Source organism: Paecilomyces variotii (genome assembly GCF_004022145.1).
Source record: "Paecilomyces variotii strain CBS 101075 chromosome Unknown C8Q69scaffold_1, whole genome shotgun sequence".
NCBI lineage: Eukaryota > Fungi > Ascomycota > Eurotiomycetes > Eurotiales > Thermoascaceae > Paecilomyces > Paecilomyces variotii.
Window position 1 is genome coordinate 916,975 of NW_021167140.1, and position 14,324 is coordinate 931,298.

Here is a 14,324-nt window from a genome sequence, read left to right on the forward strand (position 1 = left end):
CATACTACCTCAGACCTTACTCTTACTTTCTTTGTTAGGTCTGTTTAGAACATTCTATCCTCACTCGTCGTTCTAGCTGCAGTCCAAATGGCTCCTGTTAAGTCCATGCAGATTCCACACACTCCCAGTGATCCTGACCAGCCTGCCCAGACTTCGCATACTCCTTCGGAGCCTGACAGCTACATCGCACACTCGCACACTCGCAACTGGGTTTAAAGATCAGGCTGCCTGATGGTATTGAATGTATCACGACAGTTACACACGGGTTTATAAAACGATCTAATCCTGGCCCGATCTCAGTTTTTGTGGCGGATAGTCATGCATATACGAGGCATATACTGACGTTAGCAGCCGCAAACAACGACAGAAGGGACACTGCCCAGAGCGAGATGATTGCAGGCGAGAAGTAAGGACGTTATCCCCTATCCTTTCCATATAGAGACACTGAATAGCGCGCTGAAACAGTTCATCTTGTATAGAGGCTGGCATAGCATACATTACATTTATGAACCAGGGTATGTTATTAGTATAGCCTCTAGCATTTCCATCGCATAGGTCTAACTTAACAGATGCTAGACGCCCGCATGAAAATTCTCTTATCACAAAATATGCAGACTTCCTAGAGGATATTGCATATGTGGTATTTGTCCATAGAGTATCCGGTAATTGCGAAACTACAGCATGATTGCACTGCTTTTCTATTTATCATTTCTCGAAGATGCTACGACTCTACATTCGACATTGTGAACTTTGTTTAACAGCACCCAGCATCATTAGCCCTATAGAGCGATGCAACCTATCCTAACGCCTATGATCCCATTTTACAGGATCACCATTGATTTCATCTTGGGATTACCAGCAAACATTGAGTTTGACTCAGTGATGTGAGTAAATACAAGTTCACGAAGCCTGTTACACTCATACCTGGCTTAACAACTTAGACAGCGCAACAATGGGCAGACGCTTTAATAACCCGTCTCCAGCTGGGAGATTGAGGAATTCTATGTATTATCATCTCTTATAGGGATAGGAAGTTCCTATCAGACTTATGGAACTCCATATATAAACGTCTAGGCTGCGACCTCACGGCTATCAGAAAGCCAACATTACCTAGTTCTATACAGGATATATCATTTTCGAAAAACCACAAGATATTGAGCCATCACTGTTTGTCATTATATCAGATTCTTTCAAGAGATTGAATACTAGAGAAATTCAGGCAATGTGGCAACAGACCAGAAATTCAAATCCTTCGCCATCACCTATCCTCAGGAATATATCACGCACTTCGAAATCAATCGCGCGGATAAAATGAATGCATTTTATGGGAAGTTCGTTCCTTTACTTATTTATTAAACCCACTGACTATTTTCACTTTGATATTTCTGCATCTGCAGGATATAATATAAATAGTATATGGCTGCATCGAACTAAAGGGTGCTCCCATTCCCCTATACCATACTGCGTTTACTTACATGCGGATTCTCACAGACACTTGTACGACTTCATCTGGGACACTGCACCGAATGAAATATTTGAGAAAAAGATAATCAACCTTTACAGCGATCTTTAGACAGTCTATACACGTCTAAACTATCAAAATGGTTGCCGCAGTCAACTGCATCGGGCCGCCATCTGTGCATGGCATTCATTGCTATTCGATTATGGTCTTGATAACCTCGGAATCGCTCATCGCCGCTGTCATTGTCCTCTGTCTGCTTCGCCTGGCTTGGGCCATTATGCGAATCGCTGTGACCCGGATACAAACTTATGTATCCAGCTATCTTAACTCTGCATTCAACGATCGCGAGAATCAGACATCACTTTATGTGTTCTCAGGCTGGATGATCAATCTTCTTTATCTATACTTCCAAGCTGGTAGGGAGAGCAGCTGGCACACTATCTCAGTATGCCGAATGGGAGAAAACCAGTTGCTCAACGTACACGTGTCTATGGATTTCTCGCGATTGAAAAGAGAGTGCGGTTCCTTGCTTACAATGCATTATACGGGAGAAAAATGTGATTTCGTGGCGTTCTGGCATAGCGTTTTATTCGCTGGATACTATAATATACCCGTGCTGCTTGCCAGTGTTCATATCTTTGCCATTGGAAACAGGGTCAAAAGAAGAAAGAAGAGGTAGACAAGCGTTAGGAAATTAGCTCTTCTCCTAGTGCCAGTAGGGATAGAGACTATATGTTTGTTTCAAGCAATGGAAAGAAGACGGAATTCATCTTGGACAGGACTACAGGGAACCATGGCGATGTGGAAGAACACGAGAACGAGGATGGATGTAAGGGACCTTCCGATATGCCTTGGAGTTCATATGGTCTCATTCGATAAGACAAGCCCGGGGAATGAATACGGAGCCTTGGATTGTAAAATCACAGAAAAGTAGCTTGTATCCAATATCATCTCAATTGAAACTCGTACAGCAGGATTGGCTAAATTCAAAGAGTGAATGAGCCTCTGCATGTACCTTTCTTATCATCATATTAACATAGCTCCATAGTGGTCGTTACTTAGCCGCATAGATTCAGGCCTTGACACGCTCGTTAAATATCACCTGCAGCGGAGATAACGTCAAAGTAAACGTATCTTTAGCTCCTTGATCGAATTTCACGCCATCCTCCCCCGGAGCGAGGCTAAGGTCAAAATTTAATGCGACAGAGACAATAGCAAAGCGGAGAGTCATATATGCGAGGGGTTTTCCAGGACATCCATATTGTCCTGTTTAAATATCAAGATCATTAGTCACTAAAAGAAAGAAATGTATTTAGGAAGTCAGAGGAAAGGAGGCTGACAACTTACCGATTTGGAAAGGAAAGTAAGCTTCTTCGTGTAAAATCATTTCTCCTTTATTTTCAGCTAGCCATCTCTCAGGCATAAATTTGTCCCCGTCTACGAAATTCCTATTGTCTCGCTGAAGAATATACTGGGGGACAATAACATGAACGTCGCCTGGAATCCAAACGTCGTCTATTAAAAGACCATCAGGAGGTGTCACCCGCGGTTGGCCACTAGGCACAGCCGGTTTGAGTCGAAGAGTTTCGTTGATGATGGCATCTACATAAGGAATGTTACGCACTTGTTCATAAGTGAACGAGTCGCTAGCATTGGGAAATAGGTTATCGAGCTGTCGTTGGAGTCTTTTGCAGACAGACGGATTGACTGTAAGGTAATAAAGGACGTTCGCCAGTGTTGCGCCAGTTGTATCGCTTAAATTGATTTTAGTATAATAGTCTCCCTTGACTCAAATGACACAGGGTGTCCTACCTTCCTGCAACGATGATGACACGGCCATCTTCTTGCAAAGCCTGTTCACCGGGAGGTGCAGATGGATCATTATCTTTGAAGGCCTTAAGCAACCAAGATATAATGTCGGCAGGATCCTGCGAATCTGTCTTTTCCCATATCTAGAAAGTCGTCATCAGGGCTGTAGATTGATGGCACTAAAACGCGAAAGGATCGGAAACGAAGTCGAACAAAGGAAAAGAACATACAGCTGCCTTTTCCTTAACATGGTTGTGACAATAATCCATGAACGACTCATAGCTCCCAGTCAAGCCAGGAATTGAGCTCAACAGGCACAGGAACCATGGCACATGAGCCAATAACCCTAGCGTCGCCATTTGCTCATGTAGTCCTTTAATAGCACTATGCTCTTTAGCTTCTTGCAGCTGCTGGAAGTCTTTACCGAGTCCAACCACGCCCATGACATCGAAAGTGAGGAACATAGTCCATTCGGTGATATCAACTGGCTGACCAGCCCGTGTACGTAACTGGGAAATGAACAAGTCGACTTTGGACTTTACTCGAGGGGCATACATTGCCATCGCTGTGATTGTTAGAAGTCAATAAAAGGAAAAAGCAAAAAGCAGAATACTGATGTATCCAACGAGAGAAAGTGATTGGCAGTTAAATTATTAGTCATAAGATACCTTTGACGCTGAATCCGCGATCCCAAGCTCGACGCCGGCGGCGATGGATCTCAGGATCGCGCATTGTGTGAACTGAGTTCTTGGTCGCATCATCTGAGACATGGCTGTACAAAGTAGACTTATGGCAGGGTGACTTGGGACCATGGATTGCCTGAGCGGCTGATGGACGATTTATAGAAATTTCACGCGGACCTAATCAATGCCAGTCAGCCAATTATTATCCCTCTGGGACAGAAAAAAAAAATAATAATAATAATAAAATTGAGACCTATACTCCCAGAGCTTACCTGTACGGATAAAGTCACCGTGCTGTTTGTGCAACTTTTCCAGCTGAAGGTGATATTGCAGACCCTTGGATGCAAGATTCACCGCGTAGAAACGGCTGAGTTTGGCGCCCCAGGGGCCTGGAAAGTTTCGTAATCGGTGAAAGAACAGTCTATAAACTCCGATACTGGTCGCCAGCGCAAGATTAAAACACAAGCCTGCATACGAAGCTGTTGCAACACTATGTAGCAAGCTTAGATCGAATAAATTCACATAAATTCCCACAAGAGAAGCCCATGTAAACAAATAAGCGACGAACAAGGTCCCGAGTCGATTGTCGATCTCGATATTCCTGATGCTTGAATGGAATGCTATTCCTGACAACCCAAAGGTCATAGCCACCTGCATGGCATTTGGTGACAAGATGTTTAGGGCCATATCGACTGGAGTTTTCATCTTGGAACGAATACTTTTGCGCGTTGCTAGTCTGAAATTTTCCCCGGGTATATTGTAGGAATTATCAATAGAGTAAAAGCCAAGAGAAACTGAATAATGCACAATTTCCTACTGGAAGCGTTTATATAGGGAATTTTTGCCAACACCCCTGTACACCACCCCGCTTCCTGTCACACCCCACATCGACGCTTACTGGTTGCATCACAAGGTTAAATACTTGACCTTCAGGAAAAATTGGTGTCTTTCTTGTTAGATTAGTTAATTTACCCGTGAGTTATCCGGAATTTTAATCAGTTTGTTGTTGCAATATCTTCCCACCCAAACTTGAATTCAGACGCCTTAATAGTGGCCGGAGTTGCTGCACCAATGATTTTGTAAGGATAGAGCTGACTCTTTAGCAAGCCTAAGAACATTACAGTCAGACTTTAGGACGAGACACCCTGGTCTACCTTACACCGTGTATACCGACAGCTGTACAGATCACACAGGATGGAGGCTGCATCTTGATATCTGACATCTAGCCAGCTATATGTCGAGCAGGAGAAGGTGCTAATGACTATTACGGTTTCGTGTAATCCATAAAATGTTATATTTAGTATTATGTACCTGCTAGGGCAGGAGACTCTTATTCCTTATAAAAAGAGGTAGACTATCTAGTCAACAAAGATCGTCCGGGACAGGGACGAGTAATGCTTGAAGAAGCTGGAGAAGAGCCTGATAGCATGTCCGACATCTTCTGTTCCACCAGTCTCTCGGATACTGTGCATGCTCAGTTGGGGGTTGCCAAGATCGAGCGTCCTAGCACCCAGAGCGGCAGACAGCATGGGACCAATGGTGCTTCCGCAGCTGGAATCGTTGCGGACAACGAACAGCTGCAGAGGGACGCCGTCTTCGCCGTTCTCGCCCGCTTTCTGGGCCACCTCCTGAAGAAGAACGATGCCGGGGGCGTTAGTGGCGTAGCGAGCATTGGCGTTGATCTTGATAACCGGGCCCTTGTTTATCTCGGGGCGGTGGTCCGGTTCGTACTTGAAGGAGTAATTGGGGTTGACGGCGTGAGCCATGTCAGCTGATACGAGGAAGGAAGTCGAAAGGGTCTGCTCGTAAGCAGTGGAGAGATCGACATCGCCGGCCTTTACGTAGGAGCGTTCGGAACTTGCTTCTTCGAAGGAGGACGCAGGGAGGACGGATAGACGACGGATGATAGCAGGCAGAGCGTTGGAGTCAGCTCCCTGAGCGGTCCGGCTGCCAATCTCTTCGTGGTCGAAGAGTGCAATCAGACGGATAGATGACTCGTCATCCAGAGCAGATGGGTCGGCGACGGAGTCAATCAGACCCCTAGTGGCACAGAATGAACTGTTGAGATTGTCCAGGCGAGCAGAGAAAATGAACTCGTCGAGCAGACCACCGAGGCAGGCTTTCTGAGTATCAAATAGGATCATCTCGAAGTCAAGCACGTCCTCTGGCTTCGCATCCAGCTCAGAAGCGATCAACTCGACCAAGTACGGGTGATGACGTTCCGTAATTGCCTTGAGGGGTGCGAAGTCGCCCTTCTCCGTCTGGTTGGACTCGCTTTCTTTGGACTCTGATCCCTTGCCAACCCGGTTCAGTTCAGCAGCAACAAGACCAGCGATCGGGAAAAGTTGAGTTTCCTTGTTGAAGGTGAAGGTCTCCTGACGGTCCAGGTGAATCGCCAGAGTGGGAATGCGGAGAACTGTGATGGAGTCAGTAAGATCAACGATCTCCTCAAACTGAGCAGCCAGACATACTGGGACGATCGATGTGAACGAGTTTCTGCACGATGGAGCCGTCCTTGGTCCGGACCATCGCCCGGCCGGCGACTCCAAGGTCACGGTCGAACCCTGTCGACAGCGTTAGTTTCAGATGCTATAGATCATCCATCGTACACTTACATGTGTGCCAGATGCCTCCACCATAGGTCTCAACGCCCACCTGGACGAAACCTTCACCCTTCTTCTTGCTCACAGGCTTGATTCTCAGGACGGGAGAATCCGTGTGAGCACCAATCATGGAAATGGGATTTCCGGGCTAGTGATACATAAATGAGTTGCAAAGAAAACCATTGAATATGCATATGGTGGTCTGATGTGCTTACTGTCCATTTCTTGCCAATGGCAAAAGCCACAATGGTCGACTGGTTTCGGGTCAGATAGTACTTTCCGCCCGGCTGGCATGTTGAGGCCCAGGAGTCTTTCTCCTGCATGTATAGTTAGTAACATATTATACAAAGGATCAGACGATGCCAAGAGACGTCGCAAGTTACCTTAATCTCTTTGAAACCGGCATTCGCCAGGAGCTCTTTGGCAGATTTCACCGCATGGAAAGCTACGATAAGGTTAGAGCCGGTAGATCATGGGACGGGGACAGGGGATCTTTACGGGTCGGGGAAGCGTTGACGAAGGACAAGAAGTCCAAGGCGGCTTGCTTGCTGTCGAGCTTCGGCATGGTGGAGTAGTTAGAGTACCTTGTTCGCGGAGAGTAGCACCAGATCTGTGGCGGGGAGAGCGGGAGACGTTGAGATGAGGTAGCGGAAACGAAGGTACCGCCGGCGGTCACTCGGGGAGAGCAGACTACGCGACTGAACAGCCGGCTGTGCTTGGAGATCATCAGCCACGTCCAATTCACCTCTTGGGCCTGAATCGAGCAGCAGAGTTAAGTCCTATCCACTATGCATGGACGGAACATCGAATTCTGCAAGCCAGAACAACAGACACAGCCTGCTCCACACGCTACGACACGAGTCAAATGGAGTTCCTTCGGTTGATCTTCCGGCCTGCTAAGTTACGCTCTATGTATGTGGCCCAAGCTTCGCGTCTCTCCGGATCCACGTCTGACAGACTTGAAGATCGCAAGTCAGCGGAGGATCGGACAGGGTCCAGCAGGATGGTTCTACATAGTACATAGGGCTTTGCGCGGGGAGCGAATCGTCAGGCGGGTGTTTCGTGTCTATCAGGGACCAGCTGGTGTCTGCCAAAACAACCGCGTACACAGACTCAGCCCAATCACTGTGATGCGTTGAGCCGTTTTGTTCTTCATCCCTTCGGCGCGCTCTGTTCTGGTTGCTGCAGGGAGTTTAGCGCTAAGGAGCGACGCGCTCGGGGCGGGCTTGTCAGTGTAAACAACGATAACAACCACCGGGGAGCATCTTGCTGGCTGCCTGCTGGCTTTCAACGGCGCTGAAAGGACACAACCATGGTCACAGAGACAGCTGGCCATCATCGGCATCGCATTCTTCCCATCCTGACCAGCCACCGGCAACGGGCCGCCCTCAAAGAGGAATGAAGCCTGAAGTGCCGGTGTTGATGGGCTGTCTCGGTCGGGCTTAGCGGCCCCTGGAAAGGCTTAGCGCTCCCGACGCGTGACCCCCCGGGAGGGATGTGAGTCCCCTTCGACTCCATCACAAGAGAGTTCACGGCCGGCCTGCATCTCCTGCGCTCCCTCTCCCCGCCAGCTTCTGCTTTTCTCCTCATGTCAATCTCTGATGGTCGTGCCAGCTGGTGATTTTCCATCACGTTGGCGCTGGTCTGCTCAGAGTTTTCACGCTGTCGATTGTCTCCCTCCTATTGTCAGTCCATCCGCGCGGTGAATGAGCACGGCGACAGCTATTCACACCCACAACAATCCTTAACTCTCTGTCATTCAGTCCAATTACAACACCCATTTCTAACGATATCCGATCGTATCTTCTCCTTTGTGCGAAACCATCTCTTTTATCTCCAGTATCTGCGCTCGACCTCGTCGCAACTCTATCTATTAGTATCTGCGGGTCAAATTCGGCGGTGGCCGTGGGCCGTGAGAAGGAACAACTATGGCGGAAAAGAACCGGGAATCTCAGAGACCTCAGGGCTCTGTCGCATCAGCACCAGCTTCCGAGGCAAATTCCGGCGCAAGAGGACTGAATATCGCATCTCCGCCGGGATCAAAGACCCCGCCTAGCATGCCGTCCAAGAGGACACTTTTCTTTCCGGACACATCGCGCAACAGACAACAGAGTCTGGCAGCATCCGAAGCGATCGATGCCGATGCTTTAACGAAAGCTCTGAAGGAGTACGAGGAAGCCGGACGTCGCCGTGAGAGGACTCCGGGAACGAGTCCAAGCCGGAAAAGACAGAGAGTCTATGGAGATAGGTAAGTGTCCTTCTTACCGTCCAGATAGGCCCGCAGTTTCAAGACCGCATACGAAGGCCCTTGTCTGGTAGCTACGGTGCCGCTCTTTGGAATTACTTGCTGACTCTGCTGAGCCAGATTCATCCCAAACCGCGAAGGCCAGGATCTCCAAGCAACCTACAGTCTGTTGCACGAAGATGGATGTCCGTCTACTCCCTCAAAAACAAAAAGACGTGCTCCTCATGGCGAGCTTCACTTCCAGAAGAGTGAGATCTCCCTGCTGGCCCCAAGCTGTAAATGATGTGTTGAACTAACATTGTGTTAGCCGAAGAAGCTAACCGGACGTACTCGAGAGTCTTGCGAAGTGAGCTCTTTGGAAACACTGTCCCACAAGCCGACCTAGACTCGCTCTCACCTGACCCTCTACTTGGGTTTAATACCACTATTCATGACCCCACTCGTTCTCATACTCCACCAACGCACGCCATCTCAGCATTACCTCCTGCTAGCATCACCCCGTCAACACCACACAAAAACCTTTTCAGTTACATGTCCCCACGTCCTGGTTCAGGTCAACCCACACCTTCAAAGACCCCCAGGAGTCAGCATGGACCAAACCTGAACGTGCGATCAGAACTCTACAGCCTGTCTCCCATCCGGTATGATAGCCAAAGGATCCTCGAGACACCACGGAAACAGCCTCGCTATGTCAACAAAGTGCCGTACAAGGTTCTCGACGCTCCAGATCTTCAAGATGATTTCTACCTGAACTTGGTCGATTGGGGCAGCAGCAATGTCTTGGGCGTCGGTCTAGGAAACTCTGTCTATATGTGGAATTCGCAATCCGGCCGAGTGACCAAGCTTTGTGAGTTGAAGGATGACACCGTGACAAGTGTGAGCTGGATACAGCGGGTAAGCATTTATCTCGTTGCACTATATGAAATATATATTAATTCTCCACAGGGAACGCACATTTCGATAGGAACTGGCAAAGGCCTGGTCCAGATTTGGGACGCAGAGCATTGTCGTCGTCTACGCACCATGATCGGTCATACTAACCGTGTGGGGGCGCTTGCGTGGAATGATCACATCCTCACATCAGGCTCTCGGGATCGTCTCATATATCATCGAGACGTCCGCTCTCCGGATCAATACCTCCGTCGCCTAGCAGGCCATAAACAGGAGGTCTGCGGTCTCAAATGGAACACGGAAGATGGCCAACTGGCATCTGGAGGTAACGACAACAAATTGATGGTGTGGGACAAACTTAATGAGACTCCCCTGTTTCGATTTTCGGACCATACAGCGGCCGTCAAGGCGATCGCTTGGTCTCCTCATCAGCATCACCTGCTCGCTTCAGGTGGTGGTACGGCTGATAGGACTATCAAATTCTGGAATACGGCTACCGGTTCGATGATCAAGGAAGTCGACACCGGCAGTCAAGTGTGTAATCTCGGCTGGTCAAAGAACTCGGACGAAATCATCAGCACACATGGATATAGCCAGAATCAAATCGTTATCTGGAAATATCCCCGTATGGAACAGATTGTCTCGTTAACCGGTCACACCTACCGTGTCCTCTACCTCGCGATGAGTCCAGATGGCCAGACAGTCGTGACTGGTGCTGGTGATGAGACACTTAGGTTCTGGAAAATCTTCAACAAGCGGGCAGGGCGCGATCACGGCCGTGAAGGCAGCAAGCTTGCAGAATGGGGTACCATTCGCTAGTGGGACTGTTATGTGCTCTGCCAAACGAATCATGCTGTTGTTATCTTTTCAGCATGACTCGGCCTTCTCTTATTGCTTACGACATGCATTAGATTTGGCGTTCTCGGTACGGTATGGGACGACATTCATCTGAACAACGGATCGACACGAAAGGCGTTTTCACGTGCAAGCTCTTGATATCTTTTGCATCTCAGCTGGTATGCCGCCTATTGTACTGCGCGACTATCGAGTGAACACATCTTCGAATTGCTGCGAATTTCAGTTACCATATGTTTTATTTCTGATTCCTTTTTCTCGCCAATCTCTGCGAAGCGGCCTTTTTCTAGCGTATTTGACTTGGTGCTTGCATATCTTCCTGGCGATCTCTTTACTATTCTTTCTTTTCTATTTCTGTTTTTTCTCATCTATGTCACTCCAGGGCGCTCATGGAGTTGGGATCTGGTCAACAGGACGGTTGCGGGTGGAGCTGGTATGGGCGGTTGGTCTTTGGCCTTAGGACTGCTTTTTGTCGTTGAGCTGCATGACCCGCTCACGACCTTATGAGGAAATGACCTATTGTACTGCTACTCTACATTTTTCTATTTTCTCCTGAGCCTAAGGCGCCTGTGTGATGGACTTGGTCTTGTCTGGGCCGGACACGGCATTCTAAAGCATGATAATGCTGGATGTTTTGCTGCCTATAGCTAGAGTAATGGAACAGAATATAATTCTATGCATAATCTTTATGTTTACCAGGACTTACATAGTAAGAGAATAAATACGTCTGATAGCATAGGGATCAAACCAAGGGTAATCATTATGGGCTACACTATATGCATTATACTCGAATAAACATTGCAAGTCTCTCTTCCTCCATTCCCATTTTGGGGAAGACTACAGAATCAGCCTTCCAGGCTCACCCTGCAGCACCGTCTTAATCCGCTCCAGGAACGCCTTGGCTCTTCTCTCCTCACCCACAGGGACTGTCAGGCTGAATACATTTTCAGCGACACCGGGTGCCACAGGAGCCGATCCCAGAGCAGTTGTCTTCTTGGTCACCTTTCCGGCCAAGAAGTCAATGAGGTCCTCCTTAACGGGCGAAGCTGGAGCAGGCGTGGGTGCCGCAACGGTGTTGATCTCTGGGACATAGTCACCACGAGTAGTCTGAATGGGGCTAGCACCCAGCAATTCCTCGAACAGCTCATCTGCGGAGGGCTTCTCAGACGCTGCGCGGGGCAGGTCATCGTTTGCAACATCCGTTGCTCGCGCAAGGAAGGTCGCCAGAGGGATCGTGACCCCCAGACTCTCTTGGATCTTCTTCTGGACTGACAGTACAGCGGCTAGGGAGACTGATACCGCAACCGAAGTCAGGGCCGGTGGTGCAGGAATTCTCTCTTCAACAACAGCAGGCGTTGGCTCTGCGGGCTTGGGTGGAGGGGCGATCTTGATGTTGCTCAGGTCGAGGTGCTGGATGTGTGCGATTCGCGCCGCCTCTGTGGATGGGTAGTCTGCGGGGATAGAGCCAATGTATGCTAAGACATCACCCTTCAGGAGACGGCCCTTGGGGCCTGAAGCGGGGATTTTGGCGATTTCGGACTCCGGGATGCCTTTCTCGTGGCAGAGCGTGATGACGGATGGGTATAGAGGGTATGCGGGATTCTGTGTTTGCGTAGGGACTGTGGATTGGAATCCTGGTCATACGAGGCGAAGTCAGTCGAGTTCGAGGCATATCATAAAGGAAAAGACGCGGTTGTCAAGTACTCGCCCTCCGGTATCTAGAAGAAGGACTTACGTCGAGTGGGGGCGTACACCCTGGGCTGCCGTCTGGCAAGCCTAGCAGAGAGCTGACGCACGGGGAAGCTGGATGCCATTGTAGATAGTGATAGACAGCGGCTAGCTCAACCCTCTGCTGGTCCGATGCGTCAAAGAAGATGAGAAGGCGAGCGGAAGGATATCGCGCGACCAGCTATATACGGGGCGCGGGTGAAAGCGGAGCTGATAAGTAATGATGATACTCCGTCAGGTTTCAACAAGGGCGCGCGCGTTGGTCCTCTCGAAAAATATAACTCAGAGAAATTGCCTGACGATGGTCCGTTATCAACCACAGAGTCCGGGTCAATTGCGATAGTGCAGGTAAAGGAATATCGAACCTCGCGAAAGGAGCCTGGTTGCTGATGGTTGAGGTTGGGGAGCTTCACCGGTGACCGGGTCAGGAACATTTTTCGGCCGCCGCGCATATTCCCGGAGGTAAGCATGTCTGGTCTCCGTCGCTTCACGGTCGAGCTAGATTTAAAGGCGACGGCCCATAACGAGATGGTGAGTGCTCCAATGGTATCCCAAATTCATTCAATTATATTCCAGTTGCCGATTGCACTTCAGCTTTGATTGCTTAGATTGAGAGGTTCCAAAAAAGAAAAAAAAAATTGGGCAATTGGTCTCGCCATTTGAAGCCTTTTAAAATCTGAGACCCAGGCTAGAAACTTTGCTAACAATGCAATGTCTTCCTAGGCAAGCGTAAAGCTTTTCCCTAGTCCTCTCCTTCTGCGGACGTTCTCGTATCAGCATTCGAGAACGTCACTGCATTCGTTTTCTCGCTTTCCCTCTGCGCCATTCTCGCGATGTTTCTCCAACACCTCACGACGGGCTGCAACGTCCATCCCTTCGGCCCCAAAGCCTGCCACACGCCCTAATATTGCAGCGTCTACAGAAGAAACTCTGAAATTTGCTGGAAGACGACCGGCTGGGTTCGGAAAGCTGGAGAGAAAGGTCGCAAAAGAGGGTCAAGTTGTACTCTACAAGGCGCCGTCGCAACGGACATATATTCTGGGAGCGTATGGAATGGCGGCTTTCTGCTTCGCTTATGCTGTGTATAACTCGAATATCACGTTTCGAGATCCCAAGGTTCCATTGCCCGTATGGCAGAAGTCGCTCTTTGGTGGTGTATGCATTATCATGAGCATCATGGGAACGGTCTTCCTTTTCAAGACGAACCGACTGGTCAAGACGATCACCGCCGTTAACTCAAACGGAAAGACTATGGTTCGGTTTACCGTCCGCAACTTCATCCCTTTCCGGAAACCCGTCGAGTTCGACGCAGTGCCTCGCCAGATTGTGTTTTCACGTCGAGTGGTGGTCAGTCCTGAGTCCATTGGCCCCGATGCGGCGGACAGATCAGCACGGAATGAGGCTGTCTCGAAAGTGAGCTTCTTCAGAGCTCCATTCAAGAAGATCAGCTTCGTCCTCTGGAGGGCATTTTGCTCTGTACGACGGCTTTTCACGCAGGAGGGGTTCGTTCTTATTGAAGTAGAGGGCCGAAAAGGTGACTTGAGAATGGATCTAGAGGGCTTTATCTCTAATGACCTGTTCCTGGTGGGAAATCCTGTCCATGTGAAGTTTTCATAATCTGGTTCGCTGGGCGTACCCCTCGGGGTTAAGCATCATGGCATTGAACAGTCTTGTTTGTTTACTCTTACTCCCGCTGTTTAAATACTATTCTTTCTTCTCTGGCTCTTGTTTTCCTTCTCTTCGTAATTGCCGTTGTAGATGCGCGCCCTTTTCCCCAGGACTTTCCGCTCTCTCCGCTAAGCAGGACTATTCGTTGTGAGGTCACCGGTGCTATCTGAGTTCTTGTCAGGTGGTTCTGCTCTCGTGATATGTTGTGATCTCTCATCATATGTTAACGGTTGATCTGCTTTTGTCGAATATATTTGACTGGATGGTGAAGTCTAAATACAAAGTTAGATCCTTCACGATTCGATATACTAGGACATGACCTGGCGGTATTAAATTGTTAACTGGTAGATGTAGTTGCTGCAGTCAAGATATTGAGATGA

At 48.8% G+C, this 14,324-nt stretch overlaps 5 protein-coding genes across 5 annotated transcripts; 2 read left to right on the forward strand and 3 right to left on the reverse strand.

Annotated features, from left to right (window-relative positions):
• Nucleotides 1-2,337: 2,337 nt before the first annotated feature.
• C8Q69DRAFT_511751 (putative cytochrome P450) lies at nt 2,338-4,659 on the reverse strand (the record flags this gene model as incomplete). Its single annotated transcript, XM_028633276.1, has 6 exons — nt 2,338-2,728; nt 2,810-3,216; nt 3,275-3,414; nt 3,502-3,836; nt 3,940-4,131; nt 4,227-4,659. 6 exons carry the CDS (start codon nt 4,657-4,659, stop codon nt 2,535-2,537), a joined length of 1,701 nt encoding a protein of 566 aa, XP_028488768.1. The 3' UTR covers nt 2,338-2,534.
• Nucleotides 4,660-5,312: 653 nt separating this feature from the next.
• On the reverse strand, nt 5,313-7,122 carry C8Q69DRAFT_397013 (aminopeptidase I zinc metalloprotease; the record flags this gene model as incomplete). The annotated part of the gene is made up of 6 exons (XM_028627766.1): nt 5,313-6,370; nt 6,426-6,518; nt 6,570-6,705; nt 6,773-6,874; nt 6,941-7,002; nt 7,056-7,122. 6 exons carry the CDS (start codon nt 7,120-7,122, stop codon nt 5,313-5,315), a joined length of 1,518 nt encoding a protein of 505 aa, XP_028488769.1.
• Nucleotides 7,123-8,336: 1,214 nt separating this feature from the next.
• On the forward strand, nt 8,337-10,612 carry C8Q69DRAFT_11811 (WD40-repeat-containing domain protein). The gene is made up of 4 exons (XM_028625179.1): nt 8,337-8,805; nt 8,923-9,050; nt 9,110-9,696; nt 9,748-10,612. Exons 1-4 carry the CDS (start codon nt 8,486-8,488, stop codon nt 10,510-10,512), a joined length of 1,800 nt encoding a protein of 599 aa, XP_028488770.1. The 5' UTR covers nt 8,337-8,485; the 3' UTR covers nt 10,513-10,612.
• Nucleotides 10,613-11,243: 631 nt separating this feature from the next.
• On the reverse strand, nt 11,244-12,678 carry C8Q69DRAFT_449902 (putative pyruvate dehydrogenase complex component Pdx1). Its single transcript, XM_028629401.1, has 2 exons — nt 12,284-12,678; nt 11,244-12,182 (listed from the first exon to the last, which is right to left on the reverse strand). The coding sequence occupies exons 1-2, from the start codon at nt 12,360-12,362 to the stop codon at nt 11,386-11,388; spliced, it is 876 nt and encodes a 291-aa protein (XP_028488771.1). The 5' UTR covers nt 12,363-12,678; the 3' UTR covers nt 11,244-11,385.
• Nucleotides 12,679-12,768: 90 nt separating this feature from the next.
• C8Q69DRAFT_449904 (hypothetical protein) lies at nt 12,769-14,279 on the forward strand. Its single transcript, XM_028629402.1, has 2 exons — nt 12,769-12,807; nt 13,000-14,279. Exons 1-2 carry the CDS (start codon nt 12,805-12,807, stop codon nt 13,891-13,893), a joined length of 897 nt encoding a protein of 298 aa, XP_028488772.1. The 5' UTR covers nt 12,769-12,804; the 3' UTR covers nt 13,894-14,279.
• Nucleotides 14,280-14,324: the final 45 nt, after the last annotated feature.

What these genes read in the sequence shown, in the direction of transcription:
- C8Q69DRAFT_449902 (XM_028629401.1), bottom strand. Translation starts at nt 12,362, where the DNA reads ATGGCATCCAGCTTCCCCGTGCGTCAGCTCTCTGCTAGGCTTGCCAGA. An exon ending in GGTGTACGCCCCCACTCGAC is followed by an intron (nt 12,183 to 12,283) that starts GTAAGTCCTTCT and finishes TCGTATGACCAG; the next exon opens with GATTCCAATCCACAGTCCCT.
- C8Q69DRAFT_11811 (XM_028625179.1), top strand. Translation starts at nt 8,486, where the DNA reads ATGGCGGAAAAGAACCGGGAATCTCAGAGACCTCAGGGCTCTGTCGCA. An exon ending in CGAGCTTCACTTCCAGAAGA is followed by an intron (nt 9,051 to 9,109) that starts GTGAGATCTCCC and finishes ACATTGTGTTAG; the next exon opens with CCGAAGAAGCTAACCGGACG. An exon ending in GTGTGAGCTGGATACAGCGG is followed by an intron (nt 9,697 to 9,747) that starts GTAAGCATTTAT and finishes AATTCTCCACAG; the next exon opens with GGAACGCACATTTCGATAGG.